General features: G+C 48.8%; 7 protein-coding genes across 8 annotated transcripts; 5 read left to right on the forward strand and 2 right to left on the reverse strand.

The window, feature by feature from the left end:
* Window positions 1-1,291: 1,291 nt before the first annotated feature.
* ONS95_008131 (uncharacterized protein) lies at window positions 1,292-3,616 on the reverse strand. Of its 2 annotated transcripts, none has more exons than XM_058501671.1 (4): window positions 3,348-3,616; window positions 2,405-3,019; window positions 2,027-2,340; window positions 1,292-1,958 (listed from the first exon to the last, which is right to left on the reverse strand). In XM_058501671.1, the coding sequence occupies exons 2-4, from the start codon at window positions 2,628-2,630 to the stop codon at window positions 1,341-1,343; spliced, it is 1,158 nt and encodes a 385-aa protein (XP_058362992.1). In that variant the 5' UTR covers window positions 2,631-3,019; window positions 3,348-3,616; the 3' UTR covers window positions 1,292-1,340. The 2 variants fall into 2 exon arrangements, with proteins under 2 accessions (XP_058362992.1, XP_058362993.1); XM_058501672.1 differs by having other exon boundaries at window positions 3,094-3,616.
* A 225-nt stretch (window positions 3,617-3,841) lies between these two features.
* ONS95_008132 (uncharacterized protein) lies at window positions 3,842-4,753 on the forward strand (the record flags this gene model as incomplete). The annotated part of the gene is made up of 3 exons (XM_058501673.1): window positions 3,842-3,893; window positions 3,970-4,214; window positions 4,370-4,753. The coding sequence occupies 3 exons, from the start codon at window positions 3,842-3,844 to the stop codon at window positions 4,751-4,753; spliced, it is 681 nt and encodes a 226-aa protein (XP_058362994.1).
* Window positions 4,754-4,977: 224 nt separating this feature from the next.
* Window positions 4,978-5,772, reverse strand: ONS95_008133 (uncharacterized protein; the record flags this gene model as incomplete). Its single annotated transcript, XM_058501674.1, has 1 exon — window positions 4,978-5,772. The coding sequence occupies one exon, from the start codon at window positions 5,770-5,772 to the stop codon at window positions 4,978-4,980; it is 795 nt and encodes a 264-aa protein (XP_058362995.1).
* A 1,103-nt stretch (window positions 5,773-6,875) lies between these two features.
* ONS95_008134 (uncharacterized protein) lies at window positions 6,876-7,695 on the forward strand (the record flags this gene model as incomplete). Its single annotated transcript, XM_058501675.1, has 2 exons — window positions 6,876-6,968; window positions 7,039-7,695. The coding sequence occupies 2 exons, from the start codon at window positions 6,876-6,878 to the stop codon at window positions 7,693-7,695; spliced, it is 750 nt and encodes a 249-aa protein (XP_058362996.1).
* Window positions 7,696-9,030: 1,335 nt separating this feature from the next.
* ONS95_008135 (uncharacterized protein) lies at window positions 9,031-11,066 on the forward strand (the record flags this gene model as incomplete). The annotated part of the gene is made up of 5 exons (XM_058501676.1): window positions 9,031-9,171; window positions 9,345-9,388; window positions 9,590-9,751; window positions 9,843-9,972; window positions 10,020-11,066. 5 exons carry the CDS (start codon window positions 9,031-9,033, stop codon window positions 11,064-11,066), a joined length of 1,524 nt encoding a protein of 507 aa, XP_058362997.1.
* An 839-nt stretch (window positions 11,067-11,905) lies between these two features.
* On the forward strand, window positions 11,906-14,516 carry ONS95_008136 (uncharacterized protein; the record flags this gene model as incomplete). Its single annotated transcript, XM_058501677.1, has 5 exons — window positions 11,906-11,930; window positions 12,017-12,795; window positions 12,865-13,591; window positions 13,645-14,316; window positions 14,374-14,516. The coding sequence occupies 5 exons, from the start codon at window positions 11,906-11,908 to the stop codon at window positions 14,514-14,516; spliced, it is 2,346 nt and encodes a 781-aa protein (XP_058362998.1).
* Window positions 14,517-15,408: 892 nt separating this feature from the next.
* ONS95_008137 (uncharacterized protein) lies at window positions 15,409-17,709 on the forward strand (the record flags this gene model as incomplete). Its single annotated transcript, XM_058501678.1, has 1 exon — window positions 15,409-17,709. The coding sequence occupies one exon, from the start codon at window positions 15,409-15,411 to the stop codon at window positions 17,707-17,709; it is 2,301 nt and encodes a 766-aa protein (XP_058362999.1).
* Between the last annotated feature and the right edge of the window lie 213 nt (window positions 17,710-17,922).

Genomic DNA, 17,922 nt, shown 5'->3' on the forward strand with positions numbered 1-17,922 from the left:
TCCTGATCATGAAAAGCTTTCATATCATGAATGGACTCAGTCGACGATTGATATCACCATCAACCAACCCCTTGCTCCCCCTCCACACCGCTCACAAGAGGAGCCACTTCAGCAAACTAACCCATCTCACTCTCCCTCTCAATCTCCAGCGCTTCATACGTCACAGTATTGGACGGGAACGAGAATTACGTTTACTCCAAACTATCTTCTCTAAGTTTGCGATCAAACAGGCATTTGGGAATGAGAGTCATGCCGGTTTTTCTGTCGGTTTCTTGGTCTTTCTAAATTCAGCACGAAGACCCTTTAATTTTAATTTCAGCGAGGATACATCAAATACATCAGTCTTGTTTAGATCCTTACCTGGATTAGGCTGTGTTAGAGCATTGATCTACATATATTCATCGCTTTTGAGCACTTCGTTAGAAGCTGCTGTAGTACTGACGATTCCCAGCTTTCCAATATTGCTGACTGCCGCAGTCAGTTCAGCATGGGCAGCCTGTTGCAGTCCTCCTTGTACAACCGGAACTTTTGTGAAGTTAGTATCTAAAGTATGTGAAAGTCCTGTAGAGCACTTACTTCTCATTCCCAGCTTTCTCGTCAAAGCATTATCGAACGGCATCCGGAAATGACAGACAATACAAAACAGCCAGCAAACTCCGAGGAAGAATTTCTGCAGTTCGTCGCTTTGTTCAATTAGTGCATATTGATCCTCACACTTTTCCAGCCATCATAAGGATTGTGTTAATTGGATTTCTACCAAACCTTACCGCTGTAAGTGTGAATAGTGATCAGGAGGGACATATGGTTCCGGTCTCGGCATGGTCTTAAGATACTCTCCTATGGATGCATCTCGCAATTGTTCGAATTTACAGATGCATAACCAAATTGGCCGTCTGTGGAACCATATTTACAAGCTGGGGGATCATTTCGGTACCTGCGATATTTGTTTACTTATATTTTCCCCTGTAGAGGTCGATCGACGAGGTAACCCCAGATCACTCTCCATAGAACTTGTACCCCGCACTTGCTTGTGGAGACGACAAAATTCATGAGTCATCTAATCGCAATCTTCATTCCTAATACGGACTTTTTTCTAGTGCGTAATTGGACAGATGTGGTTCTCTGTTTGTAGTGGTGCCTGACGAATATTTCAGTGCTGGAAAGCCTGAAAATACAGAGCTGAGACCTGTATTTTAGCGATGATGACCTGTAAATTCCAGTGGGTCCTGTCCTGATATCTCGCTTATCACATGGGTGTTGCATCGTCAACACAAAACGTCCGCGATGAAATCCCAAATGTGTCAAGTTGGAGTGAGTTATCTATCCAAAAGATGAAATACCTACAGTTTCGGACTTGAAGTTCTCTCCTCAGCTTTCGCCTGCTCCACCAGAACCCTTCTCAAAACCTTTCCTGCCGTGCTCTTCGGAATCTCATTCACGAACCTCACACCACCCCTCAACCTCTTGTACGGCGCCACTCTCTCTTCCACCCACTTCCCAATCTGCTCTGCCAAGCTTCTATGATCCTCGCGTTCATACCCTTTCGCAAGTACAACATACGCTCGGGGCAGCTCTGTCGCTCTCTCCTTACTATAAACACCAATCACAGCAACATCATCCACAGCGGGTTGTCCCATCAACAGGCCCTCAAGCTGGGCAGGAGCAACTTGAAATCCATTGTACTTGATCAGTTCTTTAAAACGATCTGTAAGGAAGATATTACCACCTTCATCGACGTAACCTATGTCGCCGGTACGGAACCAGCCTGAGTTGAGGGCTTCCGAGGTTGCGGTGGGGTTGTTGTGGTAGCCTTTGAAGATATTCGGTCCACGAATCCAGAGTTCGCCTTCTTCGCCTGCGTGAACTTCGTCTTGCGTACTGGGAGATACGACTTTGAGAGTCATGGAGGGGTAGAGTTTTCCTACCGAGCCGGGAGGGGAATCCCATGCCTCTGTCCTCTGAAAACTGTGTGAGCGGCATATTTGGACTCTCCTATTTGGACTCAGATGAAGAAGAGAAGAATTACCTGAGTTGAGATTCCAGGAGAGGCTTCAGACATCCCATAGCTTTGCTTGATCGGAACTTTGAGTTTTTTATAGATCACATGGATCAAATCCTGCGTCAGTGGAGCAGCAGCAGAATGCATCGTAGTCAGTGAACTGAGATCGTACTTATTTACCAACGGATGCTTGGCGAGGAGAAGTACAACTGGAGGAACGACGTAGGCTATTGTGACTCTGAGTCTCTGGGTAGAGGAGAGAAATTGCTCCAAGTCGAAGCGCTGCATGATATGCATGGTCACTCCTCGGACAAGGGGGATGAATATCAAAGCTGCAATGCCTGTAGACAGAAACATCAGCACCTCTGAACGAAGTTTATCAGAAGTTCCCATCGAAGAACTTGCCGTAGATATGGAACATTGGCAAGAAGGAAATCATGGAATCGTCCTTCCAATTCGAGCTTCCCTTATCCATAACCTCTGCTTGTAGCATATTAGCCACGATATTCCTATGCGTGAGCATCACCCCCTTCGGTAAACCCGTAGTTCCAGACGAATAGACTAGGAACGCCAAGTCTTCTTCCGGACTCAACATCACCCTCTGTCTCTCCATGTCTCTGCCCGATCCCATCAAATCTTCCAAATGCTCAACGTTCCCCTTCTTATCCCTCTCCCCAATTACCACAATCCTCTCCCTTGATAACCCCACCTTCTTCGCCGCCTTGAGAGCTACATCCAAACAGCTCACATGGGTCACCAGTCCTTTTGCTCTTGATGATTTGAGAAGTGACGAGAGTTCAGAAACGGGGTAGAGGTTGTTCAAGGGACAAACTACACCACCTGCCCAGAGAGTACCGAGGACGACGGTACTGATGTCAGCACTGTTTGGAGTGAACGTCGCGAGGATGTCGCCCTTTTTCCAGCACCAATTTTGGAGGAGGGCGGTACCGAGAGAGATGGATTGATGGCGGAGAGTGGTGAAGGTGTGACGGGTGGAGGTTGTAAGATCGATGAAGAGGGCTGGTGGAGATGTCAGTTGAAAATCCATGATGGGATGTCATTAATGAGTGAAAGTATGATGAAATTGGAATTACGATGGTCATCTGGGTATCGTCGTTCGGGTCTCTCGAACAGAAATGTCCATATGTCGACACTGGGGATGGTTATTGCAGGGTAACAGGAATCGATAGGCATGTTTGATGAGTCTTAAAGTTTCGGTATATTGTAGAAATGAGAAACAAATAAAGTACGTGAGAAGTACAGAAGACGCTCCAAGGTTCTCTCCGTAACTGCTTCTGTCCGACTCGAGTAGACCATGGGGAGGCTTCACAATAAACGATCAATTTACCTGGCAAGGAAAATCTACCGATCCAACATAGGATACTTGTAATTTTCAGACCGAGCGGAGCGAATATGTACAGAACAGACCAGCATTATCCCCGTCATGCTTAGCATCAATTCTATTACGGCGATAAATCCATGCAGAAATCCGGCAATAGGCAATCACTAATCGTAAAAAAGAATTGCCCAAACCTCGATACTGCCGATCAAATGCTCAGACATCCATGGCTCGGTGCACTTCATACGTGCGTTACGGGAATCGCAAATCTGGGGAATGGGGAAATGTGTAGAGAAAGTTTTGGTGTTGTGATTACTATTCAGGCTTCGGGCCTCGGCTCAGAAGGACCCTGAAATCACACCCTGGCGGGGAACCAGAGCTCAAGGTTAGCACATGCCAATATCTCAACAACGACAGCAAGGTCATTCTCATATTAGCGTGACAGCACTCAACATCTAGTCTAGAAATCTCAGAGATTGATGACAGAAAAAAATATTCTTGCAATGGCACCTAAATCACCTAAAGGCGCTTCTCTAACAATCTACATCGATTGCGGTATGTCCCTTCCCAACCCCACCCCCCTTTCATCTGACACCTTCCAAACCACATACCTACTCACACCTTCACCCAGTATCACCCTACTCCTGGTTCGGCTTCAGCAATATCCTCAAGTACCGCCCAGGTCTCATCGCAAATGGCGTAAAAGTCAACATTGAGCCGTTCTTCCTAGGCGGGGCAAGGGACGCAGCTGGAAACCCGTGGCAGCCGACACCGAAATGGAAAGAGGCGTTTTCAAAGCAAGATACGGAGTTGACGGGTACAATGTTGGGGATTAAGATTGTTCAGCCGGAAATCTTCCCCATTGGGAGTTTGTTTGTGAGTTTTTCTTAATCTCTATCTATACATAAGCTGGGTAGGAGGGTAGATCTGTGAAGATGAGGGGCTGCGGGTAAGCTGTTGGAGATGAGATGAACTCATGAGCTTTTTCGGTGGGATACTGAAGCCACAGAAATAAACTGACAAGCTCTCAGCCCGTCCGTGTAGCAACCTACGTAAAAAGGCACTACCCCGCTAGTACCTTTGAGTCCGTCTTTCTCGCCCTCGTCTCCTCCTACTGGGGCCGTGGAATCAACATCTCTCAACCAGACGGCCTAATCCAAGCTCTCTCCCCCCTCTTCTCAACTTCTGAAATCGAGACCATCATGAAGAAAGCTATTGAGCCAGAGAATAAAAAGGCGGTAATTAACAAGACGAAGGAGAGTGGGTCGTTTGGCGCTCCTTGGATTGTGGGTGTGGATTCGGAGGGGGTGAAGAGGAGTTGGTTTGGGAATGATAGGTGGGATCAGGTGTTTTGGCATTTGGGGGTGCCGTTTGAGGGGGTGAAGGTTCTAGAGCCGAAGGAGAGCAAGCTGTAGGGAGTGAGGAGCGGAGGCTTTGTATATAGGTTGTTTTGAAAGGAGAGAAAATGTTGATCAAAATGTTGACTACAGGTTTGTGACATACAACCGGAAATGTATGTCCTATTCCTACGTACAGAACTCTTGAATTATGTAACAGTTAGGTATTCTTGCATATGTTACAACATCACATGATTGCACACTCTTTCTTTCTGTTCTCGTCATGACTCCTCAAGTCTTTCTTACAGCTTCGAAAACATGCTCTCCTTCTGTGCCCTAACATCCAACTCATGCGTCCACGTACTCCTCGGCTGCGTATGCACAAACCAGTAAATCCCCGCCAAATCAGTCGGCTGCATAAGTCTCATCTCCACCTCCCCCAACTTCTCCTTCTCTCCCTCCCGCTCCCACTTCCTCCTCGTCACACCCCCAATCAGCTTCCCATCCACCGGCCCATCCACCACCAAATGCGCAGCATGAATCCCCTTCTCCTGATACTCCCGCGTCACAATCTGCGCCAAACTCCGCAAGCCAAATTTCCCTGGAGAGAAACTGGATAGCCCGGGACTTCCTCGCAGACTTCCTGTTGCGCCGGTGAAGATAACGGTTCCTTTTTCTGCGGCTAACATATCGGGAAGTACGCATTTGACGGACCAGAAAGCGCCGAAGAGGTTGATCTTTGTGAAATTCTCGAATTCCTCGGAGCTGGTGTCGAGGATCGAGCGGCCGTTGACGCGGCGTGCTCCGGCGTTGTATACTAACACATTGACAGGGCCGAGATCTTGCTTGATGGAGGTGAAGGTCTTGATGATGTCTGATTCGATGCGGAGATCTGTGATGTAGTATTTTGCTGTGTGAGGGCCGAAGTCGTTGGTTATGGATGAGACCATTTCTTGGAGTTTGGTTTCGGTTCGTGCCAGCAGTGCTACCGTGAAGCCTTCTGAGATAAATTTTCGGGCGACAGCTTCACCTATACCCGGGCCAGCGCCGACGACTGCGAGGACGGGCTTGGAAGATGGGTTGAATGTTGCTGCCATGGTGATGTTGAGTCAGGTCCCTGAGGCTCAGATGAGATGTCGGGAGCTCGAATTAAAGAATGCGGGGTAAATATGAAGGGGGTATGGATGGGTTAGTGGAGTTATATCAAACAAAAAGTCACAATTACGGACGTATGTACAGAAATTAAAGATCCCACTAGGGATTATTGGGTATCATAAAGAAAGGTTGGGGTAACGGTGATATGATCTGAGACGAAGTGAGGTTGTCTCGGCTAGGTTGGGGCTGAATACTAATCACGCCCAAGACCTCGGCTTCAGCACACTGTACAAGCTGAGATTTTGTGATCTGGATGCCAATTCCGGAAACCCCAAATTCAACGCCATGTATGTTCAAAACGAGAAAGATTAGATGAAATGGGGATAGACCGTTTTACAGAGACTCATGGCGTATGTAGATTCTGAAAATCTCTGGTTGCTCTGACGAGTGACGATTCACAGGGTCTCACATCGCTAATTCTTAGCGCTGAATGCGCTCTTGGCGCTATTCTACTGTACATTCCCTTCCGCCATGCCCTGCCGCCCCTGACCTTTCTTGTCTTGTCAACTGAATTCAATCAACAGTAGCCTGCAGACCTACTCGCGTCCAGGCTCGATATTTCAAGTTTCGATACTGGAAGAAATAAAAGCACGATAATTGCTATTGGCTAATCAGCTCTCAACGGCTAGGTACAGAGAGCAGGTAAGCTTCTTTTCTAACCTCTGAACGAGCCTGCGGCTTCCCGCATACGGACTCTGATGTGCTGGGAAAGTCGGTGCCTCTGTCGACCCAAATCAATAACATACCTTGTGGAAAAATTGAAGACATCGGCTTTGTCTCCAGCCCGATTGTACATGAAGGCTAAAGATTGCTCTAACCACGAATCTTCACTTCATTGTGTACGGAAAGTCGGTTCAGTGATACCAGCCAGCTGTGCCACGCTAGCATACCTGCAGGCTGCACGAATTGCAGCATCGAACACCTTGCATACCTCGATCTCCCTCCCCTTTCATGTGACACCAACATGGTGAAAACATCAATAAATCTCCTACAACAAAGCCAAAAAAGTCCAAGCTGGACATGCCCCTCTCATCGGCCAACAAAAATGCCACCCAGCTCGGTCGGACAGAGACCAGATTTCTGCCGTATCCTCCTCCTTGGGGATAATGGCTCAGGCAAAACATCACTCATAACGCGAGTAGGTACCTACCTACCTTATGTCCTCACCCGTTCCAACTTTCAGGAACCAACTAAGCCCCTGCATATAGTTCGTATTCAATGTCTTCTCAGCCTCATCTATTTCCAACGAAGCTCCAACGGCTCCCAACAGGCACCGCACCCAACGCATGGTCTCCTCTTACCCTTGCATCATCGAGCTTGTGGAAGCGGAACCCCTACCGGGTGCTTCTAAGAACGGGGATGTACATGCCGACATTGTTAAAGAGATCGCGAATGCGGATGCCGTCGTACTAGTCTACAGTATCTGTGGGTTGAGATGGCATCCTCTGCATCGGGAAATTGGGAGTGAAAGAGATGCGTGGAGGACGGTACCGCTCGAGGGAGTGAGACGTTTTGGAAATTTGGTGAAGGGGCACGTATTAAGTGAGGAGGAGGGGCAAGGCAGCAGGGAGGAAGAGGCGGTAATGTTGGTGCTAGGATGTCAAAGAGATAGAGAGGATCTGAGAATTGTGAAAGAAGACGACGGGAGAGCCTTGGCAGGGGAGTTGGGATGTGGATTTGCTGAGGTTGAAGTGGAAAGTGGATGCGAGGGTATCAATGTTGTTATTGACAGGCTTGTTATGCAGGTCCGAGAACAAAGGAAATGGAGAGCTGGGGGCAGCTGTAAGGGAGAGAGGCTTTCGACTGAGAAGGATGCAACCGATGCAACGGCTACCAGGTTCTGGGAGAGGATGCTCCGTAGATAAGGAACCCCGGAGCTATGTGCAGGTGTTCCTTGTTGGATGTTGGATCGAAAGATCTTTGCGTCGGAAACGTGCATAGAATTAATATCGAACGCTGCTCTTGAGGCTTGGTCCTGCAAGGGGCCGTTGGGAACAGAAACGGTCGGAAATTTCAGTGCGGTTGGAATTGAGGTGGATGATATCGAACCCCACGATATGATATCCCTTCTCATATTCGACATAAAGTCAGCTAGTCTGAGTAAACTAGGAGTTCAGATTTATCTCCGATATCTGATTTCCATTATTACCCCGCTGTCCAAACCCCAGATCCCCATATCATATCTAGGTATGATCCGGCATCAACTCGGCACCTCAAGACACACCTTCCATTATGCAACAACGGCTTTCCTCCCGCATTAAGCCTTAGAATCCGAGGTCACCATACTTATGGATGACAGCTGCGGCGTTCCATTGGATTGGGACGAGCAAAGCGTGCTCGTGCCATGGAGCGGGGTTGAGAGATGTGATGTGTGTGGATGTCATAGAGAAGTGCCGATCTCGCTTGGCATATGGGACTTCCATCTGGCCCAGGCGAGGTGGGCGTTTCTTGGGAGGCTTGATTGAAATAAGAGATCTTGTTGGCATGAGCGCGTTTGAACAGCAAGAAAAAGAGGAAAGGAAATGGACACTTAAAAGAAATGAAATATCCAACTAATGTAGTAGTGAGTGCTGCAGGTCGCCGTTGGGTTTTAATGAACTTCTAACGTCCCTTACTGGAATCCCGTCTCAGGAACTCTTGCGAGTGCAACATCTCCCGTCCCTGACCACCTAGGCTCCTCCCACATGTCACAACATCATCACGGTAGCACAAACCAATCAGCACCCATGCAAAAAACCTTTAGAAGCACAAATCGAATTCCAATCCAATCCAATCCGATCCCAGAAACTCAATTCTGGATACCTGCTTCCGAGCAACATGCACTGGAGACTGGTCTGATCTCAAGTGTCTCTTTTGTTCAGTACTCTGTTGACAAGCGGGTACAAAGGTTAGTAGCCCGCCCGTTGCCCGCTCTGCTCGCGATCGATACCCTCACCTCAAAATCTCGTCGGCGCGTCATAGGAGGTGGATCTAGTTCGACTCTTTGTTTCTTAAGGTTACAACCTCCACTTCTCTCCACTTTCTGTTTTCTTGTCTCGCACCTTGAGAGACGGCATTTCTCTCTTCAACACTTCTCACCTCGAGTTCTATACCTCGTAATCTCTTCCGCGCAATTCTCCAGCGCGTGTACGCCTACACGTCCACCATTCGATCTGCGAACTAGGCCAAGCAAAGTTCAACAATAGCATTCGGACGGAAAGATGAACGCCGAAACCGAGACCAAGACTCAGAGCAGCAGCGATGAGAAGTACGGCGCTGGTGAAGTCGACCATGACCAGAGCCAGTATGCACTGCCTCCTGATCCGGATGCGCATCTGAGTGCTGAGGAGAAGAAGGCTGTGGTGAGTACCTGTCTCGCCTCTCTACCTAAGCTTTGTCCAAGGCGGGTGGTGAAGAGGGACAAGAATGTGGAGTGTGGGGAAGTGGGCTGTGGCGTGCAATAGTGGGCTGGGCAGTCCCGGATGAGAAGAGAACGAAATAGGAAAATAATGCTAATGTTTCTTCGTTTTTTTAGGATCGCAAGCTACTCTGGAAGCTCGACCTTACGCTCATTCCATGGTATGTTATCCCGATTTCACCTTATAAAGTTTTCCAGCATGGTTGCGGTGCTAGCAAGAGCGGAGTGTTTGGATCTCTCAAAAGCGGGGCAGGCACGCGGTAGGGTGGGATAGAAAAGTCACTGCGGACTGTCCATTCCCATTTCTTGACGAGATAGATTCTATATTTTCGTGATGAGGTATCATACTAACATTTCCCCAGGCTCTGCATCCTCTACCTCCTCGCCTTCCTCGATCGTACCAACATCGGCAATGCCAAGATCGATGGTCTGCAAGCCGATCTTGGTGACAAGAATGGACCCATGACTACTGGAAGATACAATGCCTGTCTCTCTATCTTCTTCGTCTCCTACTCTGTCTTCGAGTAAGTCTTTCTGGAAATTTATAGTTTCTCCCACCCCATGCCCACGTATGGGATGGAGTTGGAATTGCGAGCAAGACTAACAATCCTTCAGACCCTTGACCAACATTCTTCTTAAGCGGCTTCGTCCTTCAGTCTTCATCCCAATCATTATGATTCTCTGGGGACTTTGCATGACCTTCATGGGCTTCGTTGAGAATTGGTCTGGTCTCATGGCAGCTCGTGTAAGGCTCCCACCACTCCCAAATTTCACCCGCTAACCATACCAAAGTGGTTCCTTGGTCTCACCGAAGCAGGTCTCTTCCCCGGTATCAACTACTACCTCTCCTGCTGGTACAAACGCTCCGAGTTTGGTATTCGTGCCGCCATCTTCTTCTCAGCCGCAGCAGTCTCCGGATCCTTCGGTGGTCTCCTCGCAGCAGCAATTGTCAAGATGGACGGGCTAGGTGGCCATCCCGGCTGGGCATGGATTTTCATCCTCGAAGGAATTGTCACCGTCGTCTTCGGCGTCCTCTCCTTCTGGTGTGTCCACGACTTCCCCGACGAGGCCAAGTTCCTCTCCGATCAAGACCGTGCTCGCGTTATCCGCCGATTGAAGATGGACAAGCAGAGCTCAGCTGAGCACGAAGAGTTCAAGATGAAGTACGTCTACATGGCTTTGAAGGATTACAAGATGTGGCTTGGTATGGTGATCTACATGGGCTGCGATATGCCGCTCTACGCCTTCTCTCTCTTCTTGCCAAGTATCATCAAGCAGATGGGTTACAGCAGCACCACCGCTCAACTCCTCAGTGTCCCTCCATACGCCCTAGCAGCCTGTCTGACTGTCCTCATCGGATTCATCGCCGATCGCACTCACCAGCGGGGTCTCTGCAATATCTGCGTTTCCATCATCGGTATTGCCGGTTTCTCGATGCTTCTCGGTTCAGACGAGCCAAAGGTCAAGTACGCAGGCACATTCCTCGGCGCTCTGGGCATCTACCCCTGCATCGCAAACACCATTTCCTGGGTATCGAACAACATCGAAGGAGTCTACAAGCGCGGTGTTGTTCTCGGATTCGTCATCGGCTGGGGTAATCTCAATGGTATCGTCTCCTCCAACATCTACCAGAAGACGCCATATGTCTCCGGCCATTCGACCGTCCTGGCTTACATGATCGTCTGTCTCCTTGGTGGTAGTATTTTGATGAGATACCTGCTCGCCAACGAGAACAAGGCGCGTGCGGCGGGCAAGAGAGACCATTGGGTTGAGGGCAAGAGTGAGCGCGAGGCGGAGAAGTTGGGTGATATGCGTCCAGACTTTGTCTATACTCTTTGAGTGTGTGAAGTATTTAACTGGCCAGATGTATGACTAATTTGCAATCTTGTGTGACGTCGACTGAGTGAGTGGGTGGGGGATGGCTTGATAACCAAAATTGGTGCTGTGTTAGTGGATTGTTCTGGCAAGACTGCCGTACATGAGCTCTTCAGAGGACTATCTCAGCGAGAGAGTTGCTTTGATCAATGTCGCCATGCGACGAACAATAAATCGAATGGTATCGTTTGAACATCTCTAACTTCATGCGTGCAAATTTTTCAGACAGTACATAGAATTCCCCCTATTTTATTTCTTGGCCATAGTCAAGTTCATAGGAGAAAGGACACAGCGCATGTTTCCAAGCTCGATATCGGGACGATGCTTCGCATCAGATATATCGACATTGCAATAGACGTTTCTCTTGGAGTGCGCTAGATCCAAAGCGAAAACATAAATAACGTATAGGTAGCTTACATTGCTAGAAACACAACACCATCAGCTTTTGTCAACACACCCTCGCTTGCACTTGTGAAACTCCACTTTATTGGGACACGGCACGTGACCTTCGCCATCGAAATCTCACCCCGCCAAAACGGCTGACATCTAGCTCAACTCAACTCAACTCAACGCCATCTCATCTCATCTCATCTCATTCGCAAGAACTGTCAGCAGCCGATTTTCACTCTTTACCTACAACGTAGCTCTTTCTATTAGCGGTAATGACATAAAAGAACGTTCAAGATCAATTCCCCATCGTTTGATACCTCTCATCTCAAATCTCAGAATTCTTCGCCCTGGCGTCTCTCTCAGCGACTCTCAACCTTGTTACGAGGCGGTTCCTAAGCATATACACACGCAAAATGGCAAAAAGAGTCTGTATAATCGGTATGTCCTCATATCCCCTCTCCTCACATCACCACCTCCTCACTCCATTCACCCCATCAATTCTAACCACCACTTTCCCCTTCCAGGCGCCGGCCCCTCCGGCCTCGTCGCCGCCAAATCCCTAACCGACAACCTTTCAAACAGTCTCAAATTCAAAATCACGATCTTCGACTCCAAACCGCGCATCGGTGGGCTCTGGCCAATCAGCACTCATGATGAAGGTCTGGTCAACCCAGATATGTGTACGAACCAGAGTCGGCATACCGTCTCGTTCAGTGATCTCGCGTGGGGTGCTGAGGAGCCGAAATTCCCCAAGGCGTGGATGGTGGGGAGGTATTTGGAGAGGTATTTGGGGAGGTATGGTGCGGGGTGGGATGTTAGGTTGGGGTGGAAGGTGAAGAAGGTGGAGAGGGTGAATGAGGGAGATGGAGAGGGTTGGAAGGTGTGGGTGAGGAAGACTACTGGAGAGGAAGAGGGGAGTGCATCTGAAGAGGTGCTTGATTTCGACTATGTGGTCATCGCGACGGGGTTCTTTGGAAAGGCAAAAATGCCGAAAGGGTTGGAAAATGCGTCTGTACCTGTTGCGCATAGTTCTCAAATCAGGGAGATCAAGAGCTTGATTTCAGGGAGGGATGGCAAGGCGGTTGGGAAGGGGAGGAAGATTGTTGTTGTCGGGGGACAGATGTCAGGTGTTGAGACGGCGGCGGCGATTGCGATGCAGATCTCTTCTGCTGGTAATACGCCTGGAGATGAGACGATTGAGGATGCGAAGAGCCATGTTGTCACCAATCTGGTGCAGAAGCCGGTCTGGGTGATGCCGCTTGTCTTTCCTGTGGATCCAGTTGTTGAGAGGGATGGTGTGAAGGTAAATTTCATTTCTGGTCCACAAGTTTGAATGTTGAAAGGTGAGAAGTGAGATACTGACTTCCCATAGATCAAAAACCGCTCTCCAAACTTCCTCCCACTGGATCTAGTGAGCTACAACATCGGATGGCGACCAGAAGGAACTATACAGAATACCTCTGGACACATCACGACTGAGGCAGCAGCACTGACGCACGGTTTCATGGAAACATATATCGGCAGCAACCAGACCGAACATGGGCCTGCGCTGGCCATTACAGAAGATATGAAGACCGAACCACCTTTGCTGGCTTGCAGCGATCAGTACATAGAGTTTGTGCGCCAGAAGAAGATCGATGTAGTAACGGGACATATGGTTGAAGCAGCTGGAGATTCTATAACGATTTCCAACGGCTCGGGAGATATCGAGACCATCACTGACGTCGCAGCAATAGTCTGCGCAACCGGCTTTGACGCCTCACCATCCATCGATTTCCTGTCTGCTGAGGTCCTTGAGACTGTGAAGTTTGACGCTACAGAGGACGGATTCCCCCTTGCTTTGAACGTGCACTCCACCATCAGTAGAGAGATTCCATCACTTGGCTTCGTTGGCTTCTACAGGAGTCCATATTGGGGCGTTATGGAGATGCAAGCTAGATTTCTAGCCAAGTTATGGGGTGGTGATGAGAAGGCTAAGAAAGCAGTGGATGAAGATACGACTATGCAAACGATGATGAAGTTGAGGAAGGATCCGAGGAGAGCACAGTTCCCGATGGGAGACTATACGTATCTGATGGAGTCGTTTGCTGACATTCTAGGTTAGTGATTTCCCATACCAGCAGCAGATAGAACAAAGCTAATATCCAAGCAGACATTCAACGCGAGGAGCCCTCCTCTTCCACTCCAGGGGCAAGAACTGGTATCATCACTCCATACCGATACGCCTACCCCGACGTGTCTCCAGCACAGAACACAGAAATCAAATTCGCTCTCGGAGAACATTTTTCAACCTTCTACGCCTCGTCACAGAAAGCGAGATTCGTTCCTCGCGCTGTGTTCCGTAGCTTACAAGGAATCTGGACGTTAAATCGTACCATCACATCACGAATCGCCACATTCCCTTCTGGCACACTAACCGGTACCGCGACTCTCTTCCCTCGAAATCCCACGGACGCTCCTACGAAGCCAAAATCGACACCAACTTCAAATCCCCAACCGCCCTCCATCAATAACTCCGGCTCCGGCTCCGGACCCACCTGCCTCAACCCCACAAACCCCAACCCTGCTGCCGCCACCCTCGAATACCTTTATTTCGAAGAAGGACAATTCCTCACCTCCTTCGGCGCCACCATGAGCGCAAAGCGCAGCTACGTGTATCGCTACTTCGAAGAAACAGATTGCATTGATCTCTGGTTCGCGAAACAGGATTATCTTACTGCGGATTACTTCTTTCACAGAGTAGAGTTCATTGTGCCGGATCAGGGAGAGGAGAGCAAGAGTCGGACGGTTCGGGAGGGATGGAAGGCTGTGAGCAGTCATTTATGTGAGTGAATATAGATGTGAGGGTATGTGGATGTCGATTACTGATTGTTGAGAATAGGTATCGAGGACATGTATGACGTCTCTTACGAATTTAGCTTCAACGGCGCTACGCTCGAGACTTGGACTTCCGAATACACCGTCAAAGGTCCACAGAAAGATTACACGATTCGGAACGTATTTACGCGACCTACGACGTCATGAAAACTCAGCTAGAAAACGATTTCGGGCATGGACAATCAGGAATACAGACAGGGACGAAGAAGATAGACTCTATTTATGACTGATACGTTTGAAAGATGAAAGATGAAATGTATACGTTGTATGTGAGTCTCGTGGCTAGTTCGTATATGTTTTTTTAAGCTTTACGAGGGGTCATTCTTTATTTCTACTGTGGTAAGCATCTGCTTTTTCAATTTCCAGATCTTGCTTCCAGTACTTCCGAGATTGAATGTTGTTGACGTTTGACTCTTGACTGGAAACCCCATTTCCTTCGTTTATTCACATAGCTTTTAGGGGATGCCGGGCCTTGAGTCATGAGATACATTCTCCTCTTGGGCAATTCAGCGATCTGCTGTACATTCACAGAACTCATTCCAATCACAGGCTGGATCTTTCGGCCAATATATGAAATCATAGATTTGAGATAACGGAAGTTAAAAAGACGCAGCGGCCGAAAGAAGCAATCTCAGATAGCTAGCCTTGGCTGCTTTTATCAAAACCATTCAGTTCAGGTAATCGAGGCTTATTTCTTGCCAGAAATCCTTCTCTTCTTTTTCAACCGGTGCGGAGGGCTTTGCACGTTTGATTGTTCAGAGCTCGCCTATTTTTGGTACGTTGATTCCCATCCGTTGGAAGCTTGAGTCAATGGAGATCGAGACCAGTCATTGGCTCCAACCCGGCTATATCAATCAATTCTCCAGCGGTCTTGGAAGATACTCACTCTCCAACACTGCAGAAGCTTCTGGCGTTAAACAGTCAAAGTCGACGTCAACGTATACTAGGTGCTCCATCTCTCTCCCTGGCGTTCTCGTTTTCCACCCGCTAAAGCTTCTTTCCAGATCCCCCAAGTTGAAGCTCACAAACAACACTAGCAATGGTCCGGACCTTCACCGCTCTGATCCTCCTTGCCCTTTTCTCCTCCTTCAACTCCAACATCTATACCTTCGCCGTACCATCTCCCGCGTCCGCACACCAGGCTCTATCTCCCCTCCTTTCACGAACGCCAAATTATCCTTCATCACAACACGCACTCCAACCAAGCGGTCCTCCAAACCCAGAGCAGAAACTCTGTGGCTTCCCTTTACTGTGGCTCTATCCCTGCACATGGACATCCGACCCATCTATTTCCCAGCTTCAGAAATTGGGTCCAGTCATCTTCGCCAAATACATCATCAATATCCCAGGGGCTTTATTGGATTCCTTCTTTACACCTCGTGCAATAATTGAGCGTCGTGAACACAGCAACATCAACAAATATGGACGACGAGAAACGCGGAGCGTGGAGCAAGAAGAAGATTGGAATGACGATCCATCCGCTGAAGTCCTATCGAAAGTGAAGGCTCTCGAAAGAGGAGGTCGCCCTGTCTTCATCGGAGCCATGGGTGCCCTTTCTGGTTCCTCTTCATCTCTTCGAGTCCCTCGTCTCATTCTGGGTCCTTATGCAGTGCTAAAAGCTATTTCGTCAATCCCGAAGAGTCTCTCAGCCACGATCCCAAAACACATACCTCGCTTCAGTGTCGGGCTTACTCGCCGCACGTCAAACACAAATCAACTGGACGACTTGGCCGGTCAGACAGCAGTTCCTGGCGACAAAGTTTCGAAGCAATTTTATTGTTGGTTTGCCGGATTCCTCTACCCATGTGACTGGGCTATAAAGATGCCAGATCCAGAATATGAGAAGCATTGCCATATAGATGCAACTCCAAAACTTCCTGGGTTCCCCACAAAGACTTGCGATTGGACGTTGAAGTCTGCTGCTCATCTATCCAAGACGATCCCTAGGATCTTCACACTTCCAGCGATGTTTGTCAAGGCTGTCAAAGCAATACCCCTCTCGCGCCCTACCACAATAAATAGATACCAACATCGGGCCCTCTTGGCACCGCTGGAGTTAGATGGTTTGAACAGTAAAACAACTATCCAAGAGCAGAAGACATCCAAGGCACTCTGCTGGTGGTTCGTCTGGGGCTATCACTGCAGCGGTAAGCCCGAAAAGTCTGACACCCCTACTTATCAGCAATGCCGAGCGGATGAGCCTTCCAAGAGTGAACATGAACAAACATGGACTTGCTTCGATGCGCCTTCTGCTGCTCATGCATCGAGATCCGTCCCTAGGATATTCACTTTCCCAGTCATGCTGCTGAGAGCCGTTCATGCGATTCCTGTATCTCGTTCAACTCCAAATCTTATTTCGAGATGGAAAAGGGTCGCCGTCCCGGCAGCGCCAGCTGAACTGGAAAATCTGAATGGGACTGCTGCCACTCAAGAGACAAAGGTATCTAAAGAATTGAAACAGTGTTGGGTAGGGATCTTCTTGTGGCCATGCTGGAATTCTCCGCCGCCCCCGCCGCCACAGCCAAAAAAACAATGCCAGATGGATATGTATACCGCACATGTAACTTGCGTCGAAGTACCAAGTTCCGCAGCGCGCTCAACTTTGATTGTCCCCCGACTGTTTTCCTTCCCAATCTTAGCAGTCAAGAAAGTATCCGCGACCTCTAATGGCCTCATCGCTAAGCTTCGATCCTCGACGAAGTCCACGGGAGGAAATGATACCATGGAAAAGCGCAAAAAGTGTAGCGACAATGAACGCCACAAGCCCGGCTGTGAAATCTCCTTCCATTCGTCGTCTACATCCCTCGCTCCACCTCGCATCTTCAAACCTCCTTTCATACTCTTATCACTCTTACCCAAAACCACACTCGCAAGTCCCCTCAAAAAATGCAGTGGAGCTGAACGCCAACATCCTGATTGCGAGCACTCGTTTCCCTCCTCATCCACTAACCTGTCCCCGCCACGTATCTTCAAACTACCTGTACTTGCCCTCTCTTCACTCCTCCAAGCTGCAAACGCAATCCCATTCCCACGACCAGCAGCAATTACCAACTCAATCGCGGATCCAAATTTCAACCTCGTGCGGAAATCCGTTGGCGAGATGATGGATGGGGTGGGTATGTGGTTGGGAAGACGGCAAGGTGTGGATCTGGCCAAGTATGGTGTTGACTGGAACAAAGCCTCTTGTACGCGGGAGCATTATCTCTCGGATGCGATCATGTGTAACAAGGATCCAAAGGCGCCGCTCGACAGTGCAGGGAGTAGAGCTGGTGGATGCAAGATTGAGATGGCTGCGTTAGGGGTTCTAGGTGTTGCGGTTGTGTTTGCGGGGTTCTTGTAAAGTGTCTGGAACAGCTTTGGGAAGTAAGTGATGTTGGAAGTTCTTGAAAAATTGAGGTAGTCGTATGTGGGAAAGTGGTTAAGTATGTACTTATGTGGAAGGGGGAGATACTCGCTTAAGCCTGGAGCGATGTTCGCTTGACTTTTGTCGAGGAGACCTTTAGATGCGTGGACTTATGTTGTATCTAGAGAGTCTGGTCTGAATAGCATTGCC

The sequence above is a fragment of the Cadophora gregata genome (assembly GCF_030347475.1).
Source record: "Cadophora gregata isolate MNR1 chromosome Unknown scaffold_2, whole genome shotgun sequence".
NCBI lineage: Eukaryota > Fungi > Ascomycota > Leotiomycetes > Helotiales > Ploettnerulaceae > Cadophora > Cadophora gregata.